The sequence below is a fragment of the Pinus tabuliformis genome, chromosome 3_1 (assembly GCF_031772625.1).
Source record: "Pinus tabuliformis cultivar Carrire ecotype Pingquan chromosome 3_1, CPIR1, whole genome shotgun sequence".
NCBI classification, from domain to species: Eukaryota; Viridiplantae; Streptophyta; class Pinopsida; order Pinales; family Pinaceae; genus Pinus; species Pinus tabuliformis.
The window spans coordinates 634,009,158-634,028,340 of NC_142301.1; the positions used below are offsets into that span (position 1 = coordinate 634,009,158).

The 19,183-nt window shown below is 34.3% G+C and overlaps 1 protein-coding gene across 1 annotated transcript; it reads left to right on the forward strand.

The window, feature by feature from the left end:
• The first annotated feature begins 490 nt into the window (after nucleotides 1-490).
• LOC149188667 (caffeoylshikimate esterase-like) lies at nucleotides 491-3,615 on the forward strand. The gene is made up of 9 exons (XM_089413075.1): nucleotides 491-900; nucleotides 1,133-1,180; nucleotides 1,270-1,363; nucleotides 1,564-1,596; nucleotides 1,759-1,905; nucleotides 2,090-2,220; nucleotides 2,856-2,993; nucleotides 3,089-3,187; nucleotides 3,303-3,615. Exons 1-9 carry the CDS (start codon nucleotides 898-900, stop codon nucleotides 3,519-3,521), a joined length of 912 nt encoding a protein of 303 aa, XP_089269201.1. The 5' UTR covers nucleotides 491-897; the 3' UTR covers nucleotides 3,522-3,615.
• The last annotated feature ends 15,568 nt before the right edge of the window (nucleotides 3,616-19,183 follow it).

The window sequence follows — 19,183 nt, forward strand, 5'->3', positions numbered from 1 at the left end:
TCATAATAACCAATTGAAAGGAATTTCATCCACTAAATGCCAAATTTTGAAGTGAAAACCATGAAAAAAACTCACTGTAAACCGCTGGAAATGAAGTGTTCAATTGCTAGCTGCGCTGCCAAAAATGAAAGTGAAAACCACATAAAAAAAGCTCTGCCATCACATCAGATTTTTTTCGTAAATGAATGCCATCCAGCACTTCACGAAAGAGTGGGGTAGAGTGAAATAAATTAGGTGAGCGGTATTGAAAGATGCGAAAAACCCATAATGAAGATGCAAGTACGTAGTGGAGAGACTCACATGGAAAGATGCCAACTGAGATTTATTTAATTAATTTTATTACAAGGTTAATAGAGTAAATCAATAATAAAAAGATTTAAATAAATGGTGAAAGTTTATTATTATTATTTTTTTGGTGGGTGAGGGAGTAGAGTTAAAACTTTATAAATCTAAATAACCTGAAAAATATGACAATTATTCTATAATTAAAGATTTATTTTTCAATGCCTGCATAGGCAGAGGTAGGGGCCAAGGGGGCCGAGGGAGCCGGAGATAAGAGAGAACCCATCTGTGTTAACCACCTCTGGACTAACTAATTTAGTTTCATGGGAGTGTTGAAAACTGCGAATGCAGTGGCCCTAGTTTATTCAAGTTCTGAGAAGGGCTACCTGTACAACCTCTAAAACACAAGACTTCCTATATATATCATCTCAAACGCAAGTATTGAATTTCTCTCTTCAACCACGGCTTCATATAGACACTCTTAGACACATGACTTTCTGTTACTGAGATCTCCGTTTATCCTGTGCTATGTTCAATTGCTGAGTAGCAGAAGGATTTTTGTGCAAGTTTCATAGATTTCAGATCCATCTGCTCTGTTCCTATACTGTAGTTGGAATGGTAAGAAATCTATTTATATGTTAACTTGCATCAATTAGAAACAGAGCATTTATTGACGAGATAGATCACTGAAGTTCAGAGGTTATGGATTCACTAATATAAGCATCTTATCACATTGCAAAGGATGGAAAAAACGTTTTTTTTCTTTTTTTTCCTTTCTGTTTTCCTATGGCTGTTCCCATTTGTAGTTCAAGCTAAAAAAATATCTGATTCTGCTGCCTTTTCTTTCCAGGCGCCGGATATGGCAGGGGAAGAGCACAGTAAAGTCAAATATGAAGAGGTGAATAACATAACACTATCATAATAATTTTAAATAAGGAAACTCAAAATTTTCTGGACTGATGTTATTTGAAGTAAATCCTTATGCAGGAGTTTATTAAAAATTCACGAGGAATGAAGCTCTTTACTTGCAAATGGGTACCGGCAGATAGGCAAGCCAAAGCCCTTATATGTCTCTGCCATGGTCAGCATTACATAGCTTTCCTATTTATTTTACAGATTCGACATCATAACAGATCCTTAATCATGATTTCGTATATTTTCAAAGAGGGATTTTACTGTTTTGTGTACAGAGATATGCATACCCTGTCCTTTTGGATTGGGAACTGTGATTTAGGATTTCAGGTCTATAATGTGTAATTTGCTTTCTTCTCATGATGACAGGCTATGGCATAGAGTGCAGCATTTTCATGGAAGGTATTTGGAATGTGATTATCCCTGGTTACCCTGGATCCATGGAGCCTGGACTATAGATGAATACAAAAAGAATGATAGTTAAACAACAATATCTGGTAAAGTTTATAATTTTTCTTATTGATCTATTTTGAAATCTAATTACCCAATTGGATCTATTCACAGACACAGGAATCAGGCTGGCAAAAGCCGGGTATGCAGTATTTGGTATAGATTATGAAGGACATGGCAAATCTGCTGGAACACGATGTTACATAAAAAGCTTCGATGACCTTGTAGCCGATTGTGCAACATTTTTCAGGAGAGTGGCTGGTATGTGTAATTGGGATCCTTTTATGCATGCACTATATTTAAATGTTAGGTGATTTATGTCCAGTAAAGAAGTTTCATGACATCCATGGTAAGAAGACTGTATGGAAATTACATTACATTGGGAAAATTGTATGAGATATGCAGTTGTACATAGTAACAAGACAGTATGGAAATTACATTACAGAGGGCGTTGAGTATAGGGACAAAGCGAGGTTCCTTTATGGTGAATCAATGGGAGGAGCCGTGGCACTTCTCATCCATCGAAATCAGCCTAACTTTTGGAATGGTGCTTTACTTGTTGCCCCTATGTGCAAGGTACAAATTGTAAATAATTCACATAACTCTAGTTGCAGAGACAATTCAGTATGGGATGGTAAAGTCTGTTTCCCATCATTTTGGAGTGGTGCTGTGCTTACTTGTTGCACTTAGGTGTATGGTATAAATTATAAATAATTCACATATCACTAGTGACATAAATATACTGTTCATATGGGCAGATAGTAAAGTCTGTTTCCTAAATTTTTTTGATTTTGATTTTCAACTGGTTGACTCTGTTACATTTCTGAATTTAGCAGATTCTGGGAATATTTCAGAATCTGATAATCAAGATTTTCAGAATCTGATACTCAAGATTTTGAGAATATCCCAGAATCTGAACAGTAAATTGTTTGACCCCTCTCCTCACAATCAGATTCTGAAATATTCCTGAACATCGACAAATCTGCAATCTAACCTAAAAATGCATGCCCATGTTACATGCTTCATGGGATGTCTCTGCTATATCGCACGCTGTGATCAGCCCGATAGATATCTTTTCAAAAGAAAACTCCAATGAAGCCCAACAAATTTCCTTTCAAAAGAAAACTGCAATAATCAGAAGGCTCTAATAGTCTGGACATGAGTGTCAAGGTTTTTATATGCATACTCACCACATTTATACTTACTCACAGATAACAGAGGAATACAAGCCTCGCCCCCTGGTTCTCAGCATATTGTGGATGCTAACTGCCATGATCCCTACGTGGAAGCTTATGCCCGTGCAAGACGTTTTAGATGTGGGCATTAAGGACCCAGATAAGAGAGCGGAGGTACGGATTTTTGACATCATTTCATTCCCACGGCAATTTCCAATGTGTGTTTAAAATTGCTTCATTTTCATGGTTTCCAATGTGTGTTTACACAGCTGCGGGCAAACCCTTATCTTTATCGAGGAAGACCTCGTCTAAAGACTGGGTTCGAGGTGCTGATGGCAAGTCTGGACATAGAGAAACGACTGGATGAGGTGCCAAATTAGAACATTTTATTAATTAATTGTATCTCAAGTTATCCCAGCTGCCTTTCATAGGTACCTATTTTGGATAAACCTTATGATGTTCTTAATGAATTATACTGTGCAGGTGAGCTTGCCTTTTCTGATTCTTCATGGAGAAGAAGATAAAGTAACAGACCCATCTGTGAGCCAATTGCTGTATTCTTCTGCCAAAAGCACAGACAAGACGCTGAAACTGTATCCCAATATGTGGCATGGGTTGACATATGGAGAACCTCCAGAGCATATAGAATTAGTATTTTCAGACATTATTGCATGGTTAGGCCAGAGAAGTGTAACAGGGTAGGGTGCCTCCAATAGCGCCTTTTGGAAACATCCAGAAATAGTCTGCCATGAAAGCAACTACCAGAATAATATAGTGTATTCAGATTTTTATTGTACTTTGTTTTTAATTTTATCGAAAATTTACTATTAGTTTTTCGAAATCCTAGTTCGATCAATATGGCTATGGGACGTTTTACTTATTGGGACGGGGTAGCTTTTCATTATTTAAATTAGTTTTAAAATGATTGATTATATTTTTACGTTCATCATGGTCTGATGACATGATCTATGGACGATTTAGTTGTGGGGAAGGTGCAACTTTTAGCTATTTAATTATAGTGTTAAAATGATTATTTATGAGAGATTTTTCGGCGAAAATCACATGGAATATTATTTGTCGACACGTTTCGAACCAACTAGTGTGGTTCATAGGCTGGCTTGCAGGTTTCAAGGTTGAAATCAGATCTAGCTTTTCTTAAATGATTATTTATATTCTAAAATTTAATAACAATTTTAATACTAATATATAATTTATAAATTTGTAAATTGAATCACTTATTTCAAACCATTATTGAATGGTAAATTCAATCACCACTTATAATTAAGGGTTTTTTAATTTAAAAAATAATTGTTACACATTTTTTTAATTTAAAAAAATGGTAATTATTTTAGTATTTAGTATTTTATTTTGTTTAGTAATTAGATATTTTTAATTTATTGAAATAAAAATATTTTCTAGTTTAATATAAAAAGATATTGTAATGTTTTGTCCTGTAAATATTTTAACTTAATCAAATTACACAAAAATTAAATAAAATTAATAAATAAATAAAAAATAATAATAACATTAAAAAAAATTATGGTATTCATTTATGGCATTGATTCATAGTATTAAAACTTATAGTATGTATGTGAAATATAATTGTATGTGATTTAAAATAAAATCTATTTAAAAAAGAAATTATACCAGCTTAAATCTATTTTAATTTTAAATCTACTAACTACAAAAAAAAAAAAGGTCAAATTTTTTAAAATACAAACCCTTTTCACAATGGAAAAAAATTTAACCTCCTCCAAAATTAAAATAAATCTATATTAGGTTAAATCTACCTATTTACTGCATATACCTCTGCCGTCTTCGAACCTTCCAACTTCTGTGGGATCTTTTTATTAAATTAAATATGAGTCCTTTTTCAACCGTTCCTTCCGTGTCAGTAAGTGTCAAAATATTTGACAAATTGACCCTGGATTGGCCAATGTTTGTTTGTTTTTTATTTAAATAATTTCTTCTGTGGGATCTTTTTATTAAATTAAATATGAGTCCTTTTTCAACCGTTCCTTCCGTGTCAGTAAGTGTCAAAATATTTGACAAATTCACCCTGGATTGGCCAATGTTTGGCCAATGTTTGTTTGTTTTTTATTTAAATAATTTTTAAGTGTCTGATTATAAGAATGCTTGTTTTCGTTATTTACGATGAAAAATAAATAAATATAAAGTTAGTGGGAGATTAGGTGTGGGTGGTTTGAATACTTCCACTTATTGATCTGTTAGTGTCGATTAGATGGCTTCTAAATTATATTTTATTTTAAGGATGGCATTTAAATTATATTTTATTTTAAGTAAAATATATTATTTAAATTATTTAATGTTTATTTAAAAAAATTATTGTAATTAGTATATTTTAGTGAGGTAAATATTTTTCTTTTTATCTTAAATATTGAAATGAAAGTAAGTTGTTTGTTTTTAACTTAAATATAGAAAAAAATATTCAAAGTTTGCTTAAAGAAATATTGTAATTAGTATATTTTGATCTTAATTTTAAACAAATAACATTTATATAAAAATTATTTTTAACTTTTGTATTTTACTGGGACTTTCTATTCTTCACTTGTTTGAAATTTTCAAATCCTTAGGTTTTTATTTTTGTAAGTGAATGATTTTTTTGTAAGTTAATGAATTTGGAATCCTACACTTTCTAATTGATTTTAAGGCTTGAAAGTTGTGCTTTGCTATTTTATACAATCACATGAGATGTATTGGTGTTGTGATAGAGTATTGAAGTTCAATAACTTTCCTAAGCATTTATTCTCTTTAGTTCTTTTACTTGTGGAATCTAAGCTTTGCTCCTATATAGCCTTGTATTTGAGGTTCTAAGTAGACTTCATTTTATTGTTTAATAAGAGGGCTTTGGATAAAGTTAATTATGTTGACATCCTCTTTTATCCTCTATATTAGCAAGCTCTCAATAAATTTTCATATTTTTCAAGTTTGGCCTTCACTTCGCATTTTAAGGAAAAAATATTAGTAAGCTGTCAATAAAGCTCCATAATTTTAAATATTGGTCATCACTTCCCATTTCATGGAAAAACATTTGAGTTATTAAGTATATATGCTCCATACCATATCTTTTTTATTTTGTTTTATTTAATGGGCTATACATAAATCAGGTTTCCAACCATATTTATGTTTTTCATATTCCATTCTTGGGTTCATCATTGTTAAAATTCAGTTTTCATTTATTGGTTTTTTGGCTTGCAAGTAAGGAGTCGAGGCTATCACATAACACTATATTGTTTTTGTTAATATCACTCAATACAAATTCATTGTCTTTCTCACTCGAAGGGTTTCAATCTTTTATTCATTGAAGGATATAAATTGGGTTTCTAACTTGGGATAATATAAATAAGGCTTAATATTCTCTCTATTCTTATTAGTCACACACCTTTATATGACTGCATTCTCAAAAGAAAGTTGAGTTGGTTTACACAACCTTCTGTTGAAAATATAGCTTCAGTCGGTATTTTTATTAACAAAAACTTCAAGGCCAAAATTAGGATTGTGAAGGCTCCAAGAAGATCACGTCAACTCCATCTCAAAAGATGGTTTTTTGAAGGGTCATCACCTTCCCACATGGACACTATAAACAACCCATCGAAGGAGATCATTTCATCATCCAATCACACAACATGAACTCGTCTACTAGCCACAAAAGATTGGATTGAAGTTTGACTGCATTGATATAGTGTTGAATAGATTGTTTTTGGGTTTGACCGAACTATGGAAGAAGATTGAAAATTGCAGTGACTTTGTACTTCTATTGATTGTCATTTGTGATCCTCGAACCTATGGAATTTTGGCCTATTGAACTGTGTTGATCTCAGAAGACTGAATTGTGACAGATTTGCAAGTTTGACCAACATTGACCAGAATTTGACTGGTATTTGATAGTGGAATATAGGTAATATTTCTCTCTGTTTTGGGATACTTTGACTTGATATTGAAAGGTCAATATTTGGCCTTTGACTGTATATTATTGGACAAGAATTAGAAATTATTATTCTCTCATAAGGAAAACATTGGATTAGATTTTCCCCTTTGTGGGTTTTGCCTTGGTCATTAACCTAATATATGGTGTCTATTGTCTCTCTGTCTTCTTGTGATATCTACTACTCATTGTTTGTGGTAGAAGTTTTTCATGTGTGACTGATTGATGATTGAAATGCTCTACAAGTTACATTAAATGCTCTAAAGTGGATTGAGAAATCATTTGAAGCAGTTACCGATTTTGAAAAATTTATTCAAGTTCTACTTTCACTAGAAAGTCTACATGGTATTAGAGATAAGGAGAAGAATATAGAACATTGAGATCACCAAAGAGATTTCGAAGACACGATTCTCTACATTTGAGTCACAATGAATACATTCATAAAGACTGAACAAAAACTAGAAGGAGAATCAAACTTTAGAGCATAGAAAACAAGGGTGGATCTCATTCTTGCTACAAATAAAGTGTTGGGTGTTGTGACAGGAAAAGTTGCCAAACAAGGAGATTCAAACTCTCAAATAGAAAAATAGAAGTATCAAGATGAAGATGTCCTAGCAAGAAGCACCATTGTTGAATCAATAAGAGACCACTTCATTCCTTACATTTATGATCACGAATCTTCCAAAGCAATGTATGTTGTTCTTATTGGCCTCTATACAATCAACAACATGAACGAATCTATTAGTCTAAGAAATAAGCTTAGAGATGAAAAGATTACAAGCAATGATATTGTGGCATCCTACTTTGTAAAACTATCTCAAATTCAGGATCAACTCAAGGCAATTGATGAACATATTTCAGACAAATAATTGGTCACTACTGCTTTCAATGGATTACCTCCCTCTTTGAGTCCTTTTGTGTCTAGAATCAATACTAGAGAAACTCCTCACACCTTTGAAAAATTATGGAATGATTGCACTCAAGAGGAATCTAGCCTCATAAATAGAGGAATGACTCCAAATGAAGAATCACCAGATCTTGCTGCTCATGCAAAAATACACAAGGGAAGGAAGAACCTTGGAAAATTTCAAAGAAATAAAGGGAAAGGACTTGCTCCAAATCAAAATCAAAGAAGTAGACCTACTCCTCAAGGAGGAAGACCTCCATCTTCTAGAAAGTTTGACATGTCAAAGGTTGAATGTTTTCATTGTCACGCATATGGGCATTATCAAAGGGCTTTCCCTCAAGATATAAAAAGGAGAAATGAGTATCATGCATCAATAGTTGAAGTTGGAGAACCATCATCCAAAAGGAAGCCAAAAGATCAAAATTCTAGTGATGAAGAATATTATTTTATCTATACTCTAACAAGTTCCCTTGTAGGACATGATGAAGTTTATTTGATGGACAATAGTGCCTCTAGGCACATGATAGGTTGTCACGATAATCTTATAGAATTAATGGAGAAAAAGGTACCTCAAAATGTGGAACTTGGAGACAATGGAAATTATGAATTCAAAGGCAGTGAGTCTTTCTCATTTCGAATGTAATCAGGTATGAATGTTTCTATTAACAATATACTTTATGTTCTTGGGTTAAAGTCTTGTATATTTCTTCTCTTGAAGATAAGGGTTATAGAGTTGCATTTGTGGATGAACAAGTAATTGCTTGGAAGAAATATTTTATTGATGGTGCTAGATGTCGTGAATAGTAAGGAGGTCTCCTTCATATGAAGTCCCAATTAGACCTCATACCATTTGGAGTAAGAGCCTCAACCGTATAGTATGGAAAACTGCAATAATCTTAAAGATTTGCCTTAGCTACAATAAACGACACAAGAGAAACACATGTACTTTCAAGATAAACAAGTGTGTTAGCCTTATGATGTATTCAATTGTAAAGTGTATAATAGTTCTTTCACAAAAGAAAAAGGAAATTGAGTCTTTAAGAGAAAAGCAATAGTAATATACTAATAAAGACACACACATATATCTGAAAGAATCGTTAGTAATCTTGCGAAATAGTTCACAAAGAAACCACGATCATGAAATAAAAAACACACGATTCAAAGATGCATATTAAAGCCACTAAAATAGTTCATTTTCATTAGTATGTATTAACATAAACATATACCGCCACAATGAAAGAATAGTCTCATAATTATTCACGGCATATGCATGAAAAGTGTGCCAACTCCAAGAGCATCAAATTATTGAGTGAAAGTTCCAAGATGTACCATTATAATGATATAAAACTTGTTCCAATATTGTAATGTTAAGCAAGTACTTGTTTCTCAAAAGCCTAATCTTCTCTCCTATGCCTAGCTTGAGAAGCCAAGGTGAAAATTCCTTCGCTTGAGCTATGAGGGTGTATTTATAGCAAATGAGGTGACTGTCCACCTCCCTTGTGACTCTTGGGCTGCCCTCATGACTCTTGAGCTTCCATGTGACTTTTCAAAGTTATTTTGAGACCTTTGGACTTCTACATGACTTTTCACATTCTATGTTTGACCTATGGACGTCCACACACTTTAGATTTATCATTTTTTAAAATTACATAATTACATCCACAAATGATGTAGAAAAATACAATGAAACATATGACTTTTGAGGTGACACTTGAAAAATACATGACTTAGAAATGATGACAGGGACTTAACAATAGAGTTTTCATGCCAAGATTCTCTTCTTGTTGCCATCTTTGTATCTTCATGATAAGTCTTGCATGTACTTCTTCTTTCGTGGTCTAATTTCCCTTCATCTTATTTCTTGATTGTCTATTTGTCTCTCCAACTTCACAAGTGTATTTTTGCATGATCTCCTTCAAATCCTCCTCAAGCATCATCCTGTCATGTTAAGATATAGTACCTATAGATTTAATTCATTCATGACAAGTCGAAATCAGTCCAAAAATCTCCTAGTCTATCCTATTCTTCACACAATTCATTGATTGAACTCGAGACAGAGTGTAGGACTCAGGACAAGGATCAAGGATTGTATAGTGTAGAGTTCCATAATGTAGCGATGGAGGTATAATCATTGTCACTGTGAAATGCGCAGTGGTTGAGGGACTGGATGATTGACAGGGAGGAGTGAGGTAGGTGCGCTCACTGTGATTGCACGATGCATAAGCGAGGGAGGGAGTGAGGCCTGAATGTGGACTGAGATTGAGAAATGTGCAGTGGAAGACTGAATGGGAGAGAGGATTGCACAGTTTTGAGGGACAAGAGTCAAAAACTAAGAACCATGACTACGTAATACATAGTCCTTAGAGGTAGTGACTGCACAATGCACAATTCCTGGAGGCAAGGGTGGTTGATTGGGGTCTAAGATTGCATAATGCGCAATTCAGGGAGGCAAGTTAAAGAATGGTTGGTTGGGAAAGGAACACTTCAAAAATTGACTAAGTGTGGGATTAGTGAGGTGAGAGATGAGACCAGAACATAACTTGAACATGATCACATACTTATAAATGATAAAACACACAAAAATGAAACACTTAACACCCAAAATCAACATGTACCAATTGAAATGACAATTAAATGACACTTACCTCCAAGTGCGACACTTAGTATACACTTTGTGACACAAGTGACGACAACAAAAAACAATGCAAAAAACTTTGGGAATGAGTCTAATACATATATCTATGATAGATAGGACCCATTAGTACAAAAAATATCACCAAAATTTACCACTTAAAGATGCACTATAACTCTCTTTCACAAGGTGTGACACTTCCCTTATCAAAAGCGGACACTTGGATTTTATTTTAAAAGGGACTTGGAAACTTAGAGAACAAGCATGGAATGTATTATATTAATAGATATGACAACTCACATGGTTAAAGGATGCTCCAAAATTTGAATAAAGGCCAAAATTTGGAGGGTGTTGTAGTAACGACAGCACTTGGCAACACATTGGTAGAACTCCAACTTCTCTGTTTTGATCTAGCTTTATGCAAAGGGTCTAGTATTTCAGGAAGTATTGATTCATTGTGTGGATTAATTTGGATTCCTCACTTAACTCGGTTATATATGTAGTCTCCTCTATTCCCTTCTCGGGTAAACATATTTATAAAGCTTATCATATCACAATTGTTTCAATCTAGGAGAAGGGTGATATATAGTCGCGAGTTTGAAATGATCAGAGTTTTAGTTTCGACTTTGATGTTGCTCCGCTGCTAGCATGCGTGTTAAATACATCGACAAAGTCACTACAAGAGCATTATAGTTTCTTTACTACTAGCAAGCATGTTCAGTACCTCGACAAAGTTACTTGCTTCACCTCTCTATGCAGGAAGCCTTTCCCTTCTTTCACCCTTTATTTTCTTTCAATATGATCATTGGCATTTTATCGACGTTTATATTTCCAAGGTAGAAGAGGGATCCCGACTTATTGGGAGTGAAGAGAGGTTGTTCCTTCAGAGACTGTTATATACCTCTGCAATTAATATGCTCGCTATTAGCTTTCCCCTTTCCCTTCTCTACTTGATTGGATTAGCATGCAAATCACTGCTTAATTATAACACCAAGTCAAGGAAATAAGATCCTAGAAAAGATGTGGGTGTCATGGTTTTGTCCGAAGCTTTCCATCTGAATGAATAATATTTTCCATTGCATCATCATTGACCTTAAAGATATCATTGATCAGACCAAGAAAAAAGAAGAAGGATCAAAATTTAACCAAGTGTTGTTGTATGTCAAAAATCCCTTTTAAACTTTTGCCACATCCATTGGAACCAAACTTAACACTTTCACACAACAATTTTAATCGTAGAAACAAGAAAACAAAAGATGATGGAAAGGACACAACATGACATAAACGAACAAACAAACAAAAAACAAGGAAATAAATATATACATAGGTAGGGACATAGCCTTGGGCTGCTATTGAAATTAACATTTGAGATCTTGGCCATTGACAAGAAGAGAGCCCATCTTCCCATCTAAGGATTGAAGATGATAAGTATGGTGGCCAAGCTTGTCATACAAAACATTGGGTCTGATCCACAAGGATTGGAATTTAGTGCATTTACCTTTCTCTTCATGGGTTTTATCCCACTTCAATACTAGGTCTCCCACACTTAAATCCATGTTTCCGGGAGACTTATTGTCAAACCAGTGCTTGATATGAATTTGATGGATAACAAAATTTTCATTTGTTTTCCGCAATTCTTCCTCTAACTTCAAAAGGGTCTCTATCCTAATTTTAACCACAAGACATGGTTTACCTTGAGATTATTAAGACAATTGAAGGGTCAGGTGTTAGAAATTAATTAATTGAGCATGGAATGAATAAAAGATTGTGGAAAAACAAAAATAAAAAAGAACAAAACAAGAGAGACACAAATATACATGGTTCACCCAATTTGGGCTTTGTCCACTGAGAAACAACTAGTCCTTCCATTTATATTATCTAGAAAAATGAAGAGATACAACCTACAACAAATCTGTTTTACTTTCCTCTTTGCTCTCACACAATCTCTCCTCTTTTCTTCATGCACACAGAATAATCCACAAGCGTAATATAATTCCCTCATATAAAGCAAGGGTTGCCTTCTAGGGAAAAAAAATCTTAAATTAACATAACTTCTACCTTCATATCTTATGCCTAGTGAACAACCTAGATTGACTACGAAATTACAATATTTTACAAGACAATTTTTCATTTAGTGTCGTCGGCCCCCTAGACCCCCTCAACGACACTACTGGGGGGGGGGGGGGGGGGCAAGCCCCCCCACACCCCCCATTAGGGGCTATGATCCAACCATAGCTGAAACAAAAATCTATGAACAATTAGGAAGGTAATTAGGTTCCACACCCAACACGAGAAGGTATATGTTCTAAGGAAGGATAACTTATTTTCCATATACGAGAAAGTAAGGGGAAGTCATTAGAGAGGGTTTTGGCGTAACACAGTCAACCCACAAAGCATTATGCAAGTTTATTTGTTCAGAGTAAACACTTTTCTTGATGATGCAAATTAAATTCTTGTTGGTAGACTCATCTAAATCATTTCCCTAAGGGTGATAGTTAGAAGAGTGCTTTAAAACAATACCATTTTCTAATGCAAAATCATAAAGTTTTAGTGATGAAAAATAAGTTGCATTATCAAAAATAAGTGATGTAGGAACACTAAACCTAGTGATGATATTTTTCTTAAGGAAGTTGATGACCTCCTTCTTGTTCACTTGTTTCAATGGAATTACTTCATCCCATCGAGTAAAATAGTATGTGGAAGTTAAGATATATCAGTGATGCTTTGATGAATGTGGAAAAATTTCATTGATAACATCTAATCCCCAATGTTGAAAAGGTTTTTCAATAACAATGGGTTGCAATGGGGTCACTGACTTTCTATTGTGGCCAACTCATCTTTGAAAAGCTAAACACTTACGAGCATAAGCGTATACATCTTTGCATAATGTGGGCCAATAATAACCAGCCCGCCTGAATTTGTGTGCACTAGTATCACCCGTGTAGTGTCCACCAGTTGGCCCATCATGAATTTATTTTAGTACCATTTCTGAATCATGTGCTTCCAAACATCTGAGCAGGACACCATTGTGATGCTTCTGAAAAATCCCATCATGTACAAGCTAATATGATAAATATTTAAGTAGAATAACCCTCTTTTGTTTAGTAGATAAATGTGCGAGCAAGGTACCATCCTATAGAATCTGTTGCACATCCATGTACCAAGATGTGGTTGCATTTGTGTGGGCAGATTGTTCAATATTTTACATCTCAATTTCTTGTTCCCATCCAAAAAATTCCTCTTCTTGTGCAATAACCACTTCTGCTACGAGTCGGCAAAGAACATGGCCTTTTATTGTATGAAATGGTTTAAATTCAAGAGCATGCTCTTTAAGTCTTTTCATCTAGTTCACCTTCCTCTCACCCAAATCTTGTTGTACAAAAAGTGATCTAACTACTAGGTGAGGCACAAAGATATAACATGACTCTTCGGAAGGTAAGGCCTAATGTTTTTCACCACTTTATATATTGCATAGGGTTTCATATCAATGGTGGGGTAGTTTAAGTCAGATCCTTGTAAGCCAACATTCATGAATGATATTGGTCACTCATTTCCTTGATGATCCTTTTGAGTGAGAACGACTGCAAGAGAAGTGTCAAAAGCGAAAGTATATAGCATGAAATCTTAGCCAAAATCTAGACTATACAATGTTGGGGCTTGAATAATTGCTTGTTTGTCCTGGGAAAATGAATCCTTCTCCCTTTTATCTTGCTTGTAAATTTCATCCTTCTTAATCATCTCTTGTAAGGAATTAACAATATGTATGTAATTTGAGATGAACTTGCGGAGGAAGTTAATATTCCCCAAGAAGGATTGCATGAATTTTTATTCACGGGAAAGGGAATTTGAGCAATAGTCTTGACCTATTTTGGGTCCACTTTAATCCTTCTCTTAGCTATAATGTGGCCCAAGGTATTACCATTAGACACTCCAAATATGCTCTTCCTCAAATTTAAATATATGCCATATTTTTGACATCACTCAAAAATCTGCCTCAGATGACTAAAGTGATCAAATATTTTCTTTGAAAATACAATAACATCATCCAAGTACACCACTAGACTTTTTCCAATTAAACCATAGAATGTGATGTCCATATCCCACTAGAAGGTATCACCTACATTGATGAGTCAAAAAGGCATCTATTTAGATGCAAGGTACCCAACTTAGTCCTAAATGTGGCTTTATGTTTGTCAGGTTCTACTACTAGAAATTGGTTGTATCTAGAAAATTCATCTAGTAATGAGAACATATTTGACCTAGATATTGTTTTAAGTATATGATCCATAGACAACATGTGATAGTTGTCCTTATACAAATCCCAGTTCAAATTGTGGAAATCAACACATAGGAGTATCTCTCTAGATTTATTTCTTACGAGAGCCAAATTAGAGACCCATGTTGAATGACGAACTTTGAATATGATCCAAGCATCCAACAATTTCTTAGTTCTTTCTGAATGAGGGGATTAAGCGTAGGATGAACTTTTCTTAATTTCTGCTAAAAGGATTTATCCCTTCTTTGATAGGTATTACATGCTGGCTAATTCACATATAATAAGTTTTCAAGTCATCACACGCCCATGCGAACACATATCTATACTGCCTAAAAATACACATGAAAGATTGTCACTCTTAAGGTATACAATATGTAACGAGATTCACTTATTTCAGATCTTTCTTAGTACCCATATTCACTTGTTCATGTGATAATATGGAACTATGATTCTTTGCATTAGTTGTTCCCTTGAAATGATTCTACAAGTCATACAACTTCTATAAAGATACCAAACCCTTGGGCATGGGGTTTCCTTTATTTTCCAGAGATGATCCCTGTAAGTCTTTCTCGTGCTCATCTTCATCGATTGTTGCATCCTTAAATACAAGAAGTCTGATATCTGATAGTCATCATTGAAAACATGAAAATTGTTAACATTATTAGGCACAAATGGCTTGTAAATAATATCAACTAAACATCCATCTCTAAAAGGTGACAACCCAACGCTAGCGTTAGCTAAGGTATCTACGACTGTATTATGAATCCAAGGAACAAAATTAATATTAAAAGCTGGAAAATATGAAATGAGATACCATACTTTTTTTTGGTAATTTATAAGATTAGTGTAACAATTTATGAGTCACCAATTACCTTGAGCACGTCGACTTTTAGGTCAATGGATTTCTTCAAACCCAAAATGTGTGTTTCATATTTGAAAATGTTATTTGTGCACTCAAATTCCAAGCGACATAATAGCATATATTTTTTTACTTCAGGGGTCTATCAAAATAGAATTAGCTTTAGAACCCTCTCGTGTTTTCGAACCATCGAAATACAAAGTCCAAATGTTAGCAACAACAGGGTTAGTTCCTACACTAGTACTATTTACATCTATATTACAAACATCATAAGCACCAGCTGGATTACAAGGAAGGAGTTCCAACTGTGTATCTGGTGGTGAAGGGGATGATTGCACAAGATAGCATCCATGATCAAATTCTAGAAAACAATTCCCAAATACCATATGTGCATAACTGATATGCTCACTAGGGGATTCAAGAGTTTTGATGGTATGTTTCATGAAAGGTTTAGTCTCGAATCAGATTTTGTTGTTCTTTCCCTTATACAAAAGCCACAAATGTGACCAATCTATAGCAAAGTAACCCTGCAACTTGCTAGACCAAGCTCTACTCAACAATAAGCCATAATATTTTGTAATGTCCACAATGACAATATCAATACAATGGTGAACTCTATGGTCTAATGATAAGTGGACTATAACACTATTAAGCTCACTAACTACCTGTACTATATATCTATCTAATTGAATTATCTTGGCATCGGTATTTTCCCATGTAACATTATTTGTTTTTGGAATGGATAGAGGCATGACATTTGCATATGCATGAGAATCAACTGGGCAATTATGGACAATATAGTTAAAGATCTCAAAAGTTAAAAGAAAAGGGGAGCAATTTGACCTAGCATTTATGTTAGCTGTGTTAATAACCAATTTGAGAATGGTTGGGATCTTATCGGATGAATCTTGAGAAGCAGGAACCATTCTACATGACGAAGGCTGAGATGAAAATGCTTGGATGATCAATTCTTTTTGCCCTACTATCTTGGCTAGTTCATATATGGAAATATTTGCATGAGGCTTCTTCATATCTTCAATAATATTGTCATCAAAATATTCATCTTGAGTAGGGTGTGGTGAAGTGGTAGGTTATGTGACTTTGTTTGATACCTCAGGGGTGGCAGACTTATTCTTTTTATTTCCAGAAGCATCCTTGTGTGATTGTGTACTCCTAGACTTGTTCTGATTGCCTTGACTAGGATTGCTAGGAGGTAATATCTTTCTTAATAGTTATTTTCCACATATATCTTAGGCACTTATCATTTTATTCTCAAGTTGTATTGATTAGCAAGTTGTTGAGGAGGAGCATCACCTGTTGGTGGCTGACCAACACCTTCTCGATTATTTTTGAATATAATATTGAATGAAAATGGCATCACCGACATTTTATTTTTCCTTTGTCAAGGTAGGTTCATCAATCTGTTGTGTTTTCTTAGAATGCTCTTTTATTTTCAAACTTTTTATAACATTTGCAACCACAAAATTCATGGCGTGTCTTAATTTAGGGAATGTTTTCTCTCAATAAGCCTCTTTATGAAAGGTACAGTAATTGTCCATGCCTAAGTCCTCAACATTGGATCTCTGTGCAGACTTAGCCAATTGATTACAATTCTTTCTAAGAAATGTCTTAAAAGAATTATTACTGTTAGAAGCCTCACTTAACTTCCTCTTGAGTTTTGATACTTTGTTGGTTAACAACTTCAATGATTTAGTCAAGCTATCCGTGTCAAAAGGATCTTTCTCTTTAGATTTGGAAAAAGAGGATTGGGACTTTTTACTAGTGTTTTTGGAGTCTTTTAAATATTCCTGATAAGAAATAACCCTAATATACCTTAATTCCTTCTCAACGATAATCACTTATGGAAAGTTAAGAGCCAAAGTATCTTTAAGAATGCGCTTGAAAAAAATAGAAATGTTAGTAGGCAAGGCAACAATATAATAATTGTTAGTAATAGAGTAGTGTGGTTGTACATTAGTGGGGAATTTGTTAAAAATACATGTAAATATTTTGTTAAAATCCTTAACCTTTTCATTTCCCCCCATCTTAAGGTTTCCGAGTTCTTTCAATAACATGGTTGGATTTTTATCATTAACAATTTTTTCTAAGAGAAACTATTTGAAAGCCCTCCAATTATGGATTGAATTAGGTGGAAGGCTATGGTACCAAATTTATGCTCTACCTTCAAGAGTATATAGAAATAATCTACAAGAAATATCATCAAAACTTACCTCTAACATCTGTAGATGCAAGTAGAAGCCATCAATATGGTCTTCAACCTTTTCTTTCTTACTAAGATCCTACTTTATAAGCATCTTTTCCGGGTGTTTTGGTAAGTGATGGAGATTGCCCAGAAGAGTAAGGGTCCCTTGGACCATCCAATCCAATTGGTTGTCAGCCATGTATTCATTCTCTTGCTCCACTTCACTCTACGTGTCTGAAGAGTCTTCTCCTTCATTGTTCAAATCTTCGTTATTATCATATTGTTCTTTCCTCACCTATTCTTCGTCAGAAAAATGAAAATCCTCCCTGTCTCTATCCTAATTTTCCTCAACAAGTGCCGGAAGATATCCTTAATGAATACAATATTCAAGTGCAATAAGTAAATCCTCGAGTGTAGTAGTGACCAATTCTTCTGTCGAAGAGACCAACACACAATAGTGGGTTGTCTCTTTCCTTGAATGCCTATGAGGAAGAAAATATGTGACAAGAGGAAATCCAAGAGCTCTAGCAAACGACGAATAAGAGGCCGAAGTGTCGAATTTTGTCCTAAGTAACTTCATATTCATGCTCTAGACCTTGGTGAGATGAATTTTCTTTCTCAAAAATATGTGTTGGAGTCGGGATCAGACATTATTACTACCTTATAGAGAAGGTTCTTTATGAGAATGTGGTGAATTTTCAGCCATAAAAGGGTTTCCCTCCTTCTAGCACCTTAAATGTTAGCGGTATTGGATGCCACCAACATTAATTGGGTCTCCTTGATATGAAGTCCCGATTAGACCTCACATTGTTTGGATTAGGGGCCCCAATCAGAAAGTATGGTTGGTTGCCATTATCTTAAACATTTTCCTTGGTTGCAATAAACGACACAAGAGAAACAAATGTACTTTCAAGATGAACAAGTATGTTAGCCTTGTGATGTATTCAATTGTAAAGTGTATAATGGTTCGTTCACAAAACAAAAAATAAAGTGTCTTTAAGAGAAAAGTAATAGTATTATCCTAATAAAGATACACACATATATCTGAAAGAATCATTAGTAATCTTGCGAAATAGTTCACAAAGAAACCATGATCATGAAAGAAAAAGACACATGATTCAAAGATGCATACTAAAGCCAATGAAATAGTTCATTTTAATTAGTATGTATTAACATAAAAATATACTACAAACAATGAAAGAATAGTATCACAATAATTCGTGACACATGAAAAGTGTGCTGACTCTAAGAGCTTTAAATTATTGGGTGAAATTTCCAATATACATGATGAGCACCAGTATTGTAGCTAGAATGCTACAACTCCTTGAGCTACCAACTTTACTTTACCAACCTGGGTTCGTACAAATTTGGAGGTGATAGTGTTGTACGCACAAGTAAAAGTGATGGTTCTGCCTTTTGTCACTATTCAGCTGGCGAGAAACCACTAGGGATTTCAAGCCAGGCTTCTATGGATTCAAAAGAATCTTGATTTCTAATGAAAGAAAGAGAAATCTATTGTAGGGGAAAGTTGGTCTACTGCA